At 36.7% G+C, this 16,651-nt stretch overlaps 1 protein-coding gene across 6 annotated transcripts in view; it reads right to left on the reverse strand.

Moving 5' to 3' along the window:
• The window catches only part of TENM2 (teneurin transmembrane protein 2), a 1,052,113-nt gene that overhangs the window by 182,173 nt on the left and 853,289 nt on the right, over window positions 1-16,651 (reverse strand). For all 6 annotated transcript variants that reach the window (XM_044661706.1, XM_044661705.1, XM_044661704.1 and 3 more), the window contains one exon: window positions 2,353-2,558. In XM_044661706.1, the coding sequence (XP_044517641.1) occupies window positions 2,353-2,558 (206 nt within the window). The remainder of the gene's footprint in view (window positions 1-2,352; window positions 2,559-16,651) is intronic.

The following is a 16,651-nucleotide window of genomic DNA, read 5'->3' on the forward strand; positions in this document are numbered from 1 at the left end:
TTCAAATTGCAGCCAAACCTAGATACAAACTAATGCTAGCATTCCCTGAACAAATATTTATAGAGTATGTTCTTATGTAGAAGGGGTGTGTGGAAGGCATGGTTCATATTCAGTTTCAATATAAATGCAGTTATTTTCACTTATAAAATGTTTGAGACTGTCCCTAGAAGAGAGCTATGAGAATAACCCATGGAATAAAGTTTCCCAAGACACTTTGTATTTCTCTTATATACATATTCTGTAAATATCTTTATATTATCTCCTCTCATGGAATGTTGGCTCTTTGAGGTCAAGAACTTGTTCATTTTTTGTTTCTGTTTCCCCAGCACAAAGCATAGTGCTTATTGGTATGTAATAAATGCTTGTGGATTGACTGATTGGTTGACTGGGTAGCAAGAAAATGAAAAAAAAAAAAAAGACAGTTACTGAATCTAGACACTAAGGGTCAGGACTGTTCAGAAACTGAAAAAGTCTTAATTCCACACACTCTCAAGTATGCCAAAGTTCCAATAGGTTACCTTCTCCTCTGCATGCATGTAGGCTGGAAACAATCACCTATTACTTACCAAGTGCCAGGCACATATGGGCAGCTAGGTGGCGCAGTGGATAGGGCACTGGGCTAAGAATCAGGAAGAGTCCTCTTTGGGAGTTCAAATCTACCCTTAGGCATATACTAGTTATGTCACCCTGGCAAGTCACTTAATCCCTGTTTGCCTTAGTTCCTTATTTGTAAAATAAGCTCAAGAAATGGCAAACTGCTCCATTATTTGTGCTAAGAAAATCTCAAAAAGGAATCATGGAGAGTCAGATATGACTGAAACAACTCAATAACCACAACACATGCCAGCCACTGTGCTATGTGCTTCAGGAATATCATCTCATTTAATCTACAAAACAACACTGGGAGGGAAGTGTCCTCCCCACCCCCCATTTTACATTTGAGAAAATCAAGAGAGATAACAGTTAATTGGCTTGCCAAGAGTCACACAATTTAATAAACATCTGAGGCAAGATTTAAATTCAGGTCTTCTTGACCACAGCCCCAGTAGTCTATCCCCTGGGCTACTAAGTATCAGTTTTTCAGCACCAGGTAGTAGTAAAGATTCTTCCAAAAAAAGCTCCAAAAGAGGTGGCACAGGAAAGGATTGCCCAGGGAGCATTCTAAAGCTATAGTAATCTGGGGGAAGAAATGGTTTCTTTACCCAAACTCTTTTTATCTACTAGGTTTGAAGGAATGAAAGACTCAAGTCCCAATGCTGGCCTTTCTTTAGCCTTCCACAAGGCCCCAAAGGCATATTTACACCTCCCTTAATGGTATAACAAGATTGTTTCACTAGTGAAAACTCTCCAGTGTGTTGCTGTGAAATAGTTGGAACCAAAAAGTTTAAGAAACTTTTCCTAAATTGAATGGCTTTGCAGAGGACCTTTTTTTTTGCCCCCAAAACCAAATCCCCAAGCCAAAAAATTCCCACACCATTTATTTAGAGCTTTAAAGTTTACAAAATGCTTTCCTCACAACAATCCCATGAGGTACCCATGCCTAAGGGATGTCTCACACAGATGTGCTTTCCTTCTTAGCCTCTCTCTCTCCATAGGGCAGATGAGACAGTGTGGAATGAGTTACTCATTGATTCCATCTTATTTATCTCTGCCTACAGCAAATGCTGTTCAAAGTAATATAAAATCTATGTATTCCCATCTGTTCGAAAATAAAATGTAGTCTTTGCATTGATCATCCCAGCCTCTAAACTCTGAATTCCTTTTACATAGTTTACTAAATATACACTTTGAAATCTTCTTTTGACATGATCATGATGGGCTCATGAAATGGATTTACCCCTCTCTAAATGTATGTGTCTTCTAAATCCCCTTTATTCTGTGTCCATTGGCTCTATGAGTTAACATGGAAAGGAAACAGGTATATTTTTTCTTAGATTCAGTACATTTATTCTTGCAAGCACAGTCCGGTAGGTGCTAAGGTGCCTCTGAGATACAGCCACCAGAAGATTTTCCTCCTCCTTCCCCAATAAGGAATTAAAAGGAGGATGAAAGAGATATGCCAACTCATTCTACTCACTTCTTCCTGAATATACTGGATGAAGCTCATCTCGAATAGAAATTAGCTCAAAAACAATAAAAGAATTGGGGGAAACAAGTAAGAGAGAAGCACCCAGAAATACAAGTGCTAAATTTTGCCTGATGTCATCCTGACATTTTAATCTGCAACAGAATATCTGTGACATTTGAAAGACTTAACCTGATAGCCCAAGGGATAACCCACAGGCCTAGAAGAGCTGACTTTATTAACAAGGATGTTAACTTTTTTTTTATCCCTATCAAGCATTTTCATACCTGGGCATGAGAAGGTGGAAGTCCTCTTCTTATATAGACGCCAAAAAGAGCATCCTTCCCAAGGGAAATGTTGAACTTTAAGAACTGAGGCTGACTGATGTGAATCTGAGATCTCCAGAACACCCCTGGAGGTACTTCCTGGGTGACCCGCCGTCCTACTTCAGCTTCCCCGCTATCTATGCTGCTGTTTTTTGAAGTCCAGGGCCCTGGAAAACAAGAAGAGGCAACAAGTAGGTGACATTTTCAATATATAAATTGGGTATGAATTTCTGTTTAATTACATGCCAAAAGTTTTTTTTAATACTCAAGATTAAACTCACAAAAACTTTCTTCTTTAAATCAAAGCTTAAAACGTTTAGGTTTTTTAAAATAACAAAGCTATAAACTCATACCCTTAGGCATCTAGCATCTTGGCACATTGCTTTTTTTTAATTCTGTGATTGCTCTTTTCTGATCAAATATAATAAGAGCAGAGAGTCAGATAAGTACATCTAAAGCTGCTTGTGCACCTTCCAGCCACCTTGAATGTGACTAGGATATAAAAATTATCAGCAGGGAAGGGGTAATATTAATGTGGTGTTGAATTTAATTCTTCTAGACTTTAATTATTCCTTTTGCATACCAAAAACAAGCCCAATATACTCTTTGACATTTTGCTAAATAAAATAACAACCCCACCAAACTAAAATATGTCCAAAAAGGAAACACCTCAATGGAAAACATAATGCTTTTATCACAGGGCTGATCTCCTTATTTCATTAATTTTTGAAAGAGAGTACTGAGACCTGGAAGAATTAACAACTCCATTATTTGCACTGATGTTTTCAACTTGCACACAGTAGGTGCTATATAAATGTTAGTTGTTGTCAACATCATTATCATCATCACCGTCATTATAACACCAAAGGTTGGTATGGAAAATGCTGTAACACCACCTAGCCACTGACACTCAAAATCTTAATCTTATAAGTGGTTCGTTCCACATAATCTCCATTCCTTCCCAGAATGCTACTGAAAGGCGTGTTAGAAACAGATAATCCTAGAGAAGATTCCTTAGTATCAGTGAACAATCACTTCCTCCCTCCCTGAAATTCACATTACCATAAGTTCTTAGTGACTGACACCTTTTGGAACCTGAACTTTTGAGGAAAAGTGGAAACATGTGAATAATTCCCTATCTCAATACCAAGATAAAAGTAGTACCTAAAAATTCATATATGAATCCTCCTGTGTTAGGAGGATTGTTCTTGGAGAAAACAATAATAAGAAACCTCTTCTATTACTTTCATTAGGGAACATGCAAAACATTCCGAAAAGATGAGTGCCATTTAAGAGAGATTTTGCTTTTAAAAAAATCTAAGTCAGTTGCAGATCATCTTTGGAACCGATAACCTGGATATATTTATGGCAAGGAAAAATACTTTAGTAGGATCAAGCTTAGTAAGGACTATGTCCTCCACATTCTGCAATAATTGGATTCCTATTAAAGAATTATGGCCAGTTGGGTCAACACTCACTCACAAATCCATCAGCCTAGATTCAGGACTTTCATTCATTTGGATACCAATCTAGTTCAGGCTATCATTCATTACCTCTTGCCTACATAATTGCAATCTACCTAATTGGTCTCCTTACTTCTAGTTTCTCTCCCCTTGCCCATTTATCTTCCACACAACTGCCGAAATAATTTTCTTAAAAAACAAAAAACATGCCACTTCTCTGATCAAAAACCCTTGGTGGCTCCCTGTTGCTTCTAGGATTAAATGCAAACTCCTGAGCTTGACAGTTAAAAGTCTTGCACAGCCTTGCATCAGCCTAACTTTCCAGACTCATGTCATTTAACTGTCCTTTGTGGATACTGTGTTCCCAGTTAAATTTCTCAACTGGTTGTTTTCTGTTTGTGATATTCCACCTTCTATTTTTGTGTCTTGCCTGGATTGCATTTCTGCCTCTTAGATACATATACTATTGATGTTATTATTATTATTATTACCATGAATAATAATAATAGCTAGCACTTATATAGAGATTTAAAGTTTGTAAAGCACTTTACAAATATTGTCTCATTCCCCACCACCCCACACAGAAAAGCTGGGAGATATATATTATTATTGCCTCCATTTTACAGATAGAGAAATTGAGGCATAGAGTTGCTGAATGACTTGCCCAGGGTCATAAACTAGTAAGTGTCTGAGGCTGGATTTGAATTCTTTTTTCCTGACTCAAGGTTCAGTACTCTTATCAACTACAACACCAAGCTGCCCCCTTTTTGTTCACAAGATCTTAGATCTTGAGCTTGAAGGGATTTCTGAGGCAAACACTCTTATTTTACAGATGAGGATTCTTGGTTTTTTCAAAGGTCAGCTCAGGTGCAATCCCAGTGGTGGCTAGTTTCCTTATTTGTTAACATATCCTAGCCCTAAGTAGAATAGAAGCTTCTTGAATGCAGGGATTGTCTTTAATTTTGGTTCTTTGAATCCTCAGAGACTAGACTTCAAAAGGCACACAATAAATGTCTATTGAATGAATTAGAAACAAAATGTTCAAAGAAAAGCAAAACATTCCGTTAAAACATGTGTTTGTTAAGCCAGGGTCCACAGCAGATTTCAGGGCATTTATGAACCTGGAAAGGAAGAGATTACATCTCTTTTCTCTGACTTCTAAGTGAAATTGAGCATTTCCTTCAATTATGAATGTAGGAAACAGATTATTTGGAGAAGGGGTTTTGGACAGCAGACTGATTAAGAACCCCGGGATTAACGGGTTATCCTTAAGTCTAAAGAAGGCTAAGAATGACATGATTACTTTCTTCAAGTATGTAAAGGGAACTTAGAAGGAAATTGATTACCATTTTTTTCTCTCATAGTCCAAGAGGCCCAAATAAGGACAGAAAGAATTAAAATCAAGAATGTGTCTGAAGTGAGACTTGAGCTAAGGAAGGTGTCTATCCCCCATAACATACTGTCTCTTCATGTGAAGAAAAAAAAAACTAATGAAAATTATACTTGTTCTGTTTGACCTTTTGTATTCCTAGAGAACATAAGCCCTTTGAGAGGAGAGCACTTTTTGTCTTCGTATCTTCAGTGCCTAGCATTGTGCCTGGTACGTAACACACACTTCACAAACGCATTGACTGAAAAGTGTTTCATCTCCACATTTCATAAAATGTGCTTTCCCCTCATTTTGGATGAATTTTTAGGGGTTTCTAGGCTAATGCCAGGATGTTTTTTTTTTAAAAGAGAGAAGAAAATGAGATCAACAAATGAGTCAAGTTACATGAGAAAAGTACAGGATTATAATAATGTCAAGCCAAATACTGTGGTCTGTAAGAGAAAGAGCCAACCTCCTTAGGAGCTATTGCATGGTAAAAAAAAATCAGATGCATCCCCAGTATCAACATATTGCTAATTTTTTTAGACAGCCATTTTATCCCATCCTATTTTAATTTACTCAAACTTTGGAAAAAGTAATCCCAAGAAATAATTGGCTCCTAATTGGGCATAAATCTTTACCTTTTCAAAAACTATATCTGATTTACAGTCTCGCAGATTTTTCCTCTGATCAGGTCCTTTTCTACCTAATAAAGCCATTTCTTAGTTTCTCTGGGACATTTTATATATATATATATATACACACACACACACATACATACATACACACATACATACATATGTATATACATATGTATGTGCATATACATATATAGGCAGACATATGTATATATATATGTACAGATAGAAAGATAGATAGATAGATAGGGAGGTAGATAGATAGAGACAGAGATATGGGTATGTATATATGCTCACTAAGATTTAGAGAGAAAGTTATAATCTTGACATTAATCTAGAAATATCTGCATGGCCCTGGACAAGTCACTTAAATTCAGTCCTAAAGCAACTTGAAGCCTATAACCTATTGGCTACAAAGTGAGCAATGTTTTGCTCAATCAATCAACATTTATTAAGTACCTACTATGTGCCATTCACTGTGCTAAGTTCTAGGGATACAAAAAGAAATAAAAGCTAGTTCCTGCTCTCAAAGAGTTTATAATCTAAAGGTTTGACATTGCCATAATCCTGTATATTTCTCTTGTAGCTCTACTTGTTATTGGTACAGGCAATTCCTCTTGAGAAAAGTTCTTCTACCAATATATAGAAGTAATTATTCTCTAAATTAGAATCTTAGATTTGCTTGGGACATTGAGAAGTTAAGTAATAATAATAATAATAAATGATGGCATATTTATATACTATTTACCATAAACTGGGCCAAGTTCTTTACAACTACTATCTCACTTAATCCTCATAACAACTTTGCAAATTAAATGCTATTATTATCCTCATTTTACAGATAAGGAAACTGAGGCAAACACAGGTTAAGAAAATTGCACAGGGTCATACAAACTTTATGTGTCAGGGGATAGAATCTGAATCCAGGGCTTCTTGATTTTGAGGCCTGCTTCCTATTCATAGTACCTTACCACTTCTTTAATAACATTAATAATAGCAAAAGCAATAAGAAGAAAGTATAATTTAGAGAGCAATTTAAAGTTTTTCAAAGCACTTTATATATATAATATCAAGTTAATCCTCATAACAAATTTGAGAATTAGATACTACAAGAATGAAACTATTTTATCAGTTGAATAAGCTGATGTTCAGAATTTTTAAAATATCTGAGGCAGAATTTGAAACTAGGTCTTTCCGAATCCAAGTTCAGAACTGTCATCTACTATGCTTGGCTCCTCTCTGTGACAGCATTTCCTAAGTTACTGAGTCACCCTGTGTTTAAGTTTTCTTAGTTATAATCAATCGATTAATCAAAAGGGATTTATTAAGTAACTACAATGCACCAGGCACTGTGCCAACTAAGCAAGGGAGACACAAGACATATCCAGAGAGGTTAAAGCAGTCCTGGTCAGCAAAGGGTTCCCCATTCCAATGGAGGAAACCATTATATAGGTAGCTACATACATGTAAGAAATATACAGAGTAACTGGTAACTAGAGGGACTTGGAAAGGTCTCCTGCAGATGGTGATATTTAAGCCAAGACTTGAAGAAAGTCAAGGAAATAAAGAGGTGGCAGTTAAAAGGATGGAGCATTCTAGACGGAAGGTTCAGCCAGATTATAGTTATGGAGACAGAAAATGGAACACAGGAAGAATAATCATGATAATGATGAGGGTAATAATAATAGCCCTTATATAATACTCGACAAACCACTTTACAAATATTATCTCATATTATCCTCTGGAATAAAACTTTGCAAGGTAGTTGCTATTATTATCTTCATTTTACAGTTGAGGAAACTGATGGCAGAAAAATTAAATGCCTTCCCTAGGGTCACCCAGCTAATAAGTATCTGAGGCTGGATGTGAACTCAAGTTTTCTTGACTCCAAGCCTGGTGCTTTATCTACATAGCAGCAAGTAGGTCTATATAGGGGCATTGTGGAAAATGATGAAGCCATACCATTATAGGAATTGGAGACATTTAATCTGCAGAAGAGAAAGCTAAGGGTCTAGAGGCATGATGGTTGTCTTCAAGACCTTTTCATAAAGAATAGGGATTATAATTGTTCTGTTTGACCCAAAAGCACTGAATTAGAAGAAACAGGCTAAAGTTGTAGAGGCAAATGTGACTTTGTGGTAAAGAATAGTTTCCTAATAATTAGAGCTGTCCTAAGGTGGAATAGGCTACCTTTGTGGTCCTACCTAACTAAGGCAGAATTAAGGGTTTCTCCTTAATTCTTTTTTTTCCCATCCTTTTAAAAAAAACCTACTTTTCTATCTTAGAAGGGCAAGCAAGGGCTAGGCAAATTGGGTTAAGTGACTTGCCCAGGGTCACACTGCTAGGAAGTGTTTAAGACCAGATCCTCCTGACTCCAGGTCTGATACTCTCTCCACTGTGGCATCTAGATGTCTCCTTAATGGAGACCTTCAAGCAAAGGCTAGAAAATCACTCCTGTCCCTTACTTGAATTCCATTTCTATACTACCAGTTACTGGACATAGCAAACTAGATGACCCAGAAACCTTCAGTTCAATATGTCCAAAACAGAACTCATTGTCTTACTCCTCAAACCCACCTTTCTTCCAAATTTCCCCGTTTCTTTTGAAGGCACCACCATTCGTCTAATCTCCCTGATCACTAAAGTCAGAGTCATCCATGATATTTCACTCTCTTTTCCCTTATATCTAAGTTTCAAATCTTGTCATTTGTATCTCTGCAAAATATCTTATAACCAACTCCTTCTCTTGACTCACAAAGCTAGAACCTTAGAGTTCAGGTTCTCATTACCTCTTGCTCACACAGCTGTAAGAGGCTCCTGTGTTGTCTATATTCCTCACAGATGATAGAGTTATTTTCCTTATGTTCAATGGCTATGGCATTGTCTCCCTTAGTAAATAACTAAACTCACTGAATAGGTAGCCACCTATTGTTGCTAAGATCAAATATAAACTACTCTGGCTTTTAAAGCCCTTCATTTACCTCTCTGGCTTTATTATATATTTCTCTCCTTGATGACCTTCTCTCTGTCCCTTACACATGGTATTCATTCTCCTGGCTCTAAACCTTAGCTCATACTTAGAACGCACTACCTCCCCCTTTCTGCCTCATAACATTCTTCATTGTCTTTAAGATACAACTCGAGTATTATATTTTACATTATTCTTTTCCTGATCACCCTACTTCCAGGCTCCTTCCTCCCTAACCCGTCTTGTACTTATATTGTACTTTTATATGTACATGTAACTTTCTCCAATAACATATATGCTTCTTGAGAGTAGGAATTATTTTATTTTATTGAATCTGTTTCCTCAGTGTCTACCTAGCACTTAGCACAATGCCTAGAACACAGCTCAAGTACTTAATAAGTGTTTATTGACTATTACAGTGCCAGTCCATAAATGCTTGCAGAATAAGGTTTGATTAGAAGATCTGCAGAGGTCAATCAACCAACAACAATTATTAAGCACCTACTTTGCTCCAGGTACTGTGCTAAGCATTAGAAATTCAAAGACAAAAAAGAAACATTCCTTACTGTCGATGAGCTTATATTCTCTCAAAGTCCTGACTTTCAACTCCAAAACTGCTTCTGCCAAAAACAGTTGTGTGAAACAAACAAAACATTTTTGGACCTCAGTTTCTCCATCAGTAAAATGAAGAAGTTGATCCGAATGTGGGAGGTTTCTCAGTTCTATAATCCTTTGACGTTCCTAAATCATTGGCTGACCAAATGGGTCAGTAAGCATCATCTTTTACTCTGTGTGTGTGTGTGTGTGTGTGTGTGTGTGTGTGTGTGCGTGTGTGTGTATAAGTATGCACATGAATACGTGAATGGAAGGGTTAGAAAAGGTCATGCTTTTTCTCTTTATAGTTAATGGTCAAAGTATATCTGCTATGAAATAAATTCACTTTGTATTAGAGTTACTGTAATCAAAAATAGATTTGGCAATTGTGTAACTATTGTATAACTAAAGTGACCATTTAACTGACTTCATTAACAAAGGATAGTATATTAGTCAGCAGGACTGAACTTAACTCATAATTCCTAGGTCTCATCTCCTAGGACTCTAGAAACTGTACAGTCTACTTTCCTCCTTCTTATTATAACTGGAAGCAGCTCGGAGAACATTTGGAAGAGGATAATCACTTCACCCTTAAAAGAAGATGCTTAAGAAATGATGGTTCCGGATGGTTCATCATTGGCTTGAAGATTAGATCTGCAGGTTTTTTAAAGGCAACACTAATGATCAATTTTCCAGGGCAGTCCAACTCTATAACTCCACGGAAGATTGCTCATGTAAATTTGGAGATATTGCCCATTTCAGAAACATGTACCTAAAACTTCAACCAGTTAAGTAAGACTGATGATGAGAAAAATGACAGCCTTCCATATCCACATTAGGAACTAATCATTTCAGAAAATGTTGCCATAATTCATTTACAGAAACAATGAAATTATCTCCCAAACAAGTGATAAGGAAAGGGAGCCATATTTATGACATTAAAATGAAGTCTTATATTAATACTTTTTAAACTTAACAGAACTCAGAGGGCTCTTCAGCATAAATCTGCTATACAGATTATTCCACCTCACATATTTTTATCTACTGCAAATAAAGTTGAATTCAGAATATTGCTCCAGTCATTACACCTCGTTTCCATTTATTTGGAAATCAGGACAGCCATCTGTGAGTTCAGTTTAACCAGGAGATGACTGTACAGATCCTCCAGAGGTCCAGTACTTAACTGTCCAGGGACCCAGCTTATATTAAGATGGCAGAAACAACATGAAATCCAGAGGTTTCCAAATCATCATTGACTTCCAACAAAACTCTTTTAAAGCCTCATGGCTCGGTTGGTCACCAGGAGCTTTATAAGTGGACTTTGTCATCCCTGTGATCATTATCATTCTTGTGTGTTGGCATTTAGATTATGTATGAAGGGTGATCAGATTCCCCTAGCTCTCTGATTTTTAAATTAGTGACTGAATTTAGTCTCTGAACCCATTTTAAAAATCCCACTCTGTGCCCTTGGGCAAAAATGGTAAGCTCTCCTGCTCATGAATTATGAACAAACATTTATACATCTCATGGCCCAGGGAGTACTGATTTTCATTCAGAGGATCTAAGCTGAATCAGAGATGAGACTTTGTGTAGTCAGGATCTTCACACATGCCATCTAGACCCCAGTGTGGGGAAAAAAGAAGGAGGAGGGCAAAGTCACCCTGGGGCATAGCCAAGTACTACAGAGAAACAGAACTAATAACCTTGATGACACCAACATCAGAGATAGAAGAATGTTAGAATGGATTAAGAGCTAGTTTCAGAATCAGCAAGACATGGGCTCAAATTCTACTGCTGACCAATATTGGCTGTGACACTGGGCAAATCACTGAACTTCTCTTTTTAGTAGGCCTGGGAAACTCTAGGATTAAAACTGATAGAAAAAGTGCCATTCTTCATTAAAAGAGGGAATTCCTTACCAGGGGTTCACTACACTTGGGAAGCCACAGTTCTAGTCCCCCCAAATTAAACCATCACCACAACAAAATACAATGATGGCCATCACTAATGAGACCCTACTTATTCAAAAATGGTCCCTAAGAGGACTATATGGAACCTGAGATTGACCACGGCTCTAAAGGTGATCTCCTTGACTATGAAGGGAAAAAAAAATTCCATTAAAACTGAAGAGGTGGAGGTGAGTTGGCCTTGACTGTAGACTACTAAGCTATCTACCTCAAAGAGGTTACAGTGTGTGCTGTGGTCTTGGGGGTCAGAGACCCCTGGCTCTTTCTGGGATTCTAGCTACCGCAGAAAGGACCCATAGTGTGTGTGTGTGTGTGTGTGTGTGTGTGTGTGTGTGTGTGTGTGTGTGTGTGATCATTTTAAGAACCTGCCCTGTGTTCATTTGGAGGCAGATAGGAAGAAGCCAGAGGAGCCACGACAAACCACCCTGTTAATTTGGCTCCTAATTCTGTACACTACGCCAAACTAGTAAAAATCATTATGAAGTTTTTGCTGAAAGGGCAAGTGTAGAAAAACATGTTTCTAAACAGAATAACAGTCTTTGCCATTTTTTCCTTCCAACTTGCATACCATCTGGAAATTCTGATTTTTTTTCAAAGGGTAGGAAAGAAATGTGCTCCAGGCACAAATAAATGTTTACAGCTGAGTTATAAACCGAGAAAGTAGGGGGCTTAAAACAGACAGGCTGGCATTGATGGAGCCCAAGTTACGGCAGGATGAAGAATGGGGTGGGGAATAGTCAAGCTTGTTCAGCAACACAAGACCTTTTGAAGTGGAAGTCCCAACTCCCTGCTGACCTCCTCAAACAAGTGCTTGGGAAAAGCCTTTGTATCTGGTTATTTTAATCTTCAGAAGGCAAAAAAAAATGACTAAGGCATAACCATCATTGTCCTCCAAGGGTAGCTTTTGGAAAATATTTCAAATTATTTAAAATAATTTTTCATGGGAACGTTTTAAATGATATTCTCCATCATTAAAAAGATCACATCACCACAAAAAATCTTTCAATGATAGGTTTCAGAGAACATTTAATTGCTAATTTAGTCATGTAGGGGAACTGAGGCAAAGGGAAGTCATTGCTCTTTTTTGTGCTGTATTATACTTAGTGTGGTTCTGGGACTCAAAAAAAAGTATCTATTCAGGGCAAGGATGGCAAGGTGAACTTTAAAGGATCTTAAGAATAGCCTACTGAAAGCTAACTTAAAATGTCATTTTGTTTTATACCTTTTTTAACCTCAAACTTTCTTTAGATCTTTCATACCTTGTGTCCCTCTTCTCTCTTTATGGACTTTCTCTCTGTACTCTCTCCCTAATCCTCTTCCCTCATGAAAAACCAAAAAAAAAAACAAAACAAAACAAAACAAAACAAAAAAACCCTTTACCTTCCTGTGTTAGCCAACCAGATCAGGAAGCCCTTCAGGTCACTGAATCAGAAGGCTCCCCTAGTCTTGGATCCTTTGCAGTGTCTTTAAGATGAATGAACTAATTTTATTTTACCAAAAAAATACACATAATGGTCAGCAATTTTGATAGCATGGGATTTTCCTTCTGAGATGCAACACAACTACTAACCATTTTGCTAAGAGTTAATTGGAGAGGGAAAACATACAAAACACTAACAAAAGAACAAAACAAAAAGAAAAAAAGGGAATGAAGAGAGGAGAAAAAAAGAAAGCCCAAAGAACATATCCCCTTTCAAGTAATTAATCAAGTGCTTTGTTTCCACTAACACATCAGGGTGTGTGGGTTGTTCTGTCTATTAGAGTCATTTCCAAACCTGAGAAGAGGAGTGTAAACATTCCTAAAGACCAGGTAATGAAATCTCTATCGATGTGCCATCTTACATGGGGCTCACATGGCAGTATTTTGCTTACATTTTAATTTGCTTCTGCAGGATACTTATTCAGTAATTGCTTAATAAGATTAACCTCTCTGGCAATACTGGTGTAGCTTGATTAAAACATTATGGGAGTGAAGGATTATTGTATACCACATAAAATGGAGGGGGGAGTAATTTAATTAACTTATTGCCAATATATCTTGATTGCTTCTTTGAAACACTGGATAAGTAATCAATAGGAATTGATTCAGGTTATCTAAACATATAGAATTAAGTGGGGTGGGGAGAAGGTGGTCAGTGGGTGAACCAGTTCAAACCTGGAGACTCTTCTTGAAAGTTTTGTGGAAACACCAAAGTTATTCCAGGCATTTTAGATCTCAAACTTTCATACTTAAAAAGGGGTCTTAACCTGTTTAATCTCTGCAATGAGCCTATTTGGGAATTCAGAATGAAGTTTCTATCATGTTGGACCGCGATTTGTTGTCATTATCGCTATTGTTTAATTTAAATGCCAATTTATTTCTAATGTCCCTGTGCCATCACATGTCCCTGTGGTTAGTACAGGGATAAGGACAGGGAACTCCCTGTTGAGGGAACTCTCTCTCCCACTGTAAGCTGGCATCTTCTCGGCATTTAATAATCTTAAAACAGTTGTCTAGAGTAGAAACGGCAAACTTGGGAAATGTTTAACAAAATAAATAAAAATATAATACAACACAGTTAATAGTAATTTCAAAGTCAATATGTGGCCCTCTGGAATCTGTTCCTATTTGAGTTTGACACTACTGGAGAGCACAATGAGGTTAAGTGATTTGCTCAGGGTACACACAGAGGCAAAATTTGAACTCAGGTCTTCCTCGCTCTGAGACTAGCTCTTTATATAGCACAAGCTGCTTCCGGTGTAGAGTTAAGTTAAAAAAAAATACAAATCTTACTCTCCATTTTGAAAACATGCTATCTAGCAAAATATGAACTCATTTAACATTTCCTCAAGCATGCCATATTCACATATGAAAAATAAACAAACAAATGAGGCTTTTCCAAAACCCAAAGGAAAGAGTTCCTTCTTTGTTATTGTAAACATGTGACACCCCCTTTGGGTTGAGACATGCTTTCAGAAAAGATTTTGACCACCTTCTACCTAAGTGGAACTAGGACCTCTGGGAGGAAGAAGGTGATGGGAGAAGTGCTAAATGCTGATATGCTAAATGCAAAACATTTCAGTGAGTTCATATTCATAAAAGCCAATATTTAAAGGTATCCTTTATGTGCTATCTAAAGGAATGTTATTCCTCCTTGTTTCTATAACCTGACTTCCTTCAGATCCCAGCTAAAAATCTCATCTCCAGGAAGCCTTTTCCTGATCTCCCTTAATTCGAGTGCCTTTTATATGTTGATTGTCTCCAATTTATTCTCTATCTTGTTTGTACATAGTGGTTTATATTTGTCTCTCAAAGACTGTGTTCTCCTTGAGGGTAGGGACTGATTTTTTGCCTTTCTTAATATCTTTGGTGCTTATATAGTACCTGGCACATGTTGACTATAAATATATGTGCATGTCAAATACTTAAAAAGATCTGTGAACTCATCAATATCATATTCCCTCCAAAATTGCTCTTATGTACATAGACATAACACACAATACCTATGATTTGTATTTCCACAAACTTCCCAAGGAATTTGAAGTGGTTTAAAGTTCAAACACAGTATAGGAAAAGATATTTAAGGAAGTCAGCTAAAGAAATTAGAAGTAGTAAATAAATACTTTTATTTATCCAGGTTAAACAGGTTATACTTTCTGGACAATAAATTTGGATCTATTTTTAAAAAGCAGCTCATGAAAAATGTATTGGGGTGTATAGTTTTATTTTTGCTAATAGATAGCACAGAATTTCACATGTTAATGTACATTTTTAAAGGTCTGATAATGGGTGTTTTGAGAAGGAAGAAGATAGAGAGGTTCTTGAAGAATGAATGAAAAGGTCTATGCTGGTGCTATTTGATTATTTTTATTTCCTTATGTAGTTCTTCATATTTTCCAGTGCCTAGCACATTGGTCAGTCATTTCAATTGTGCCCAAATCTTTGTGACCCCATCTGGGGTTTTCTTGGCAAAGATACTGGAGTGGTATATCTTTTCTTTTTTTTTTTCTAGCTCATTTTACAGATGAGGAAATTGAAGCAAACAGGGTTAAGTGACTTTCCCAGGATCACACAGCTATTAAGTGTTTGAGGCTGGATTTGAACTCAGGAAGAGGAGTCTTCTGAATTCAGACCAGGTACCCTATTCACTGTACCACATAACTGCTCATATACCACCTAGCTGCCTGCTTAGCACATAGTAGGTACTTAATGAGTGCTTGCTGACTTAATGACTCATTTTTAATTTTCCAAAATGGAAGAAGTTTTTTCAGTTTTTTCTTATATTGCAGATTTACATTTGAATACACATGCTATCTATTTAGTGTCATCTAAAAATTTAAAGATTTCATGCTGTCATTTACTTCCCAAATCATTTATGAAAATGTTAAATAAAACTGGTAATAGAGGATACCTATTGTTAACTCTAAGATTAAAAAAAGAAAGTATAAAAATACACAAAAAGGCTCCCTTTCTTTACCAAAAGTCTTAGCATTTTTACAACAATGGGAAGAGAAATTTAAGCAATATTAGCTAGCAAGTCTTGGAAGACTAATGGAAAACTGTGGCAGAAAACCATAAAATCTTTTTTGAGCACCTTTTAAAAATTACCTGACCTAAAGGGAGGGGAGTAGAGCATGTGATGCCTTCTAGTATTGTAATTCTAATAAAATAGAGTAAAAAAAACCCTCCAAGATTCCTTCCAAAGACCAATGAATAAACTAATTTTATTTTCTTATAAAAATATGGGCTTAAGAGAAGAAATTTTCTTTATTCATTCTTTAGGCAATAGCTTTCTTTAAGTACTACTTATATTGAATGATAGAAAACATATAGCTAATTAAAGGCAGCATGATGCTGAGGAAAGAATGCTTGACTTGAGTCTGGTAGAGAGCTGGGTCTAAATCTGAGCTCTGATATTTACTTGTTAGGTGACCCTGGGCAAATCTTTTAAACCTTTGAGGCCTCAGTTTCCTTACCTGTAAAATGGTGTTCACCTATAGACCCTATGTCCCAAGATTTATGAAAACCAAATGGGCATTTTTTTTTTGCAATTTTGCAATTTGCAATTACCATAAAGTGCTATGTTTTGGGTGTGCATCTGTGCGTGTATGTATGTGTGTGTTTGTACACATACATGCACATGGCATTGTATTATAGAACTTGAGAATTAAAGGGACCTAAGGATTTATCTACTCTAATTCATAACTGAAAATAATTCCTATTATAACATAACTGACAGGGCTCTGTTTGACGACCTCCAAGGAGGGGAAACCTATCACCT

This window comes from Gracilinanus agilis, chromosome 2 (genome assembly GCF_016433145.1).
Source record: "Gracilinanus agilis isolate LMUSP501 chromosome 2, AgileGrace, whole genome shotgun sequence".
NCBI lineage: Eukaryota > Metazoa > Chordata > Mammalia > Didelphimorphia > Didelphidae > Gracilinanus > Gracilinanus agilis.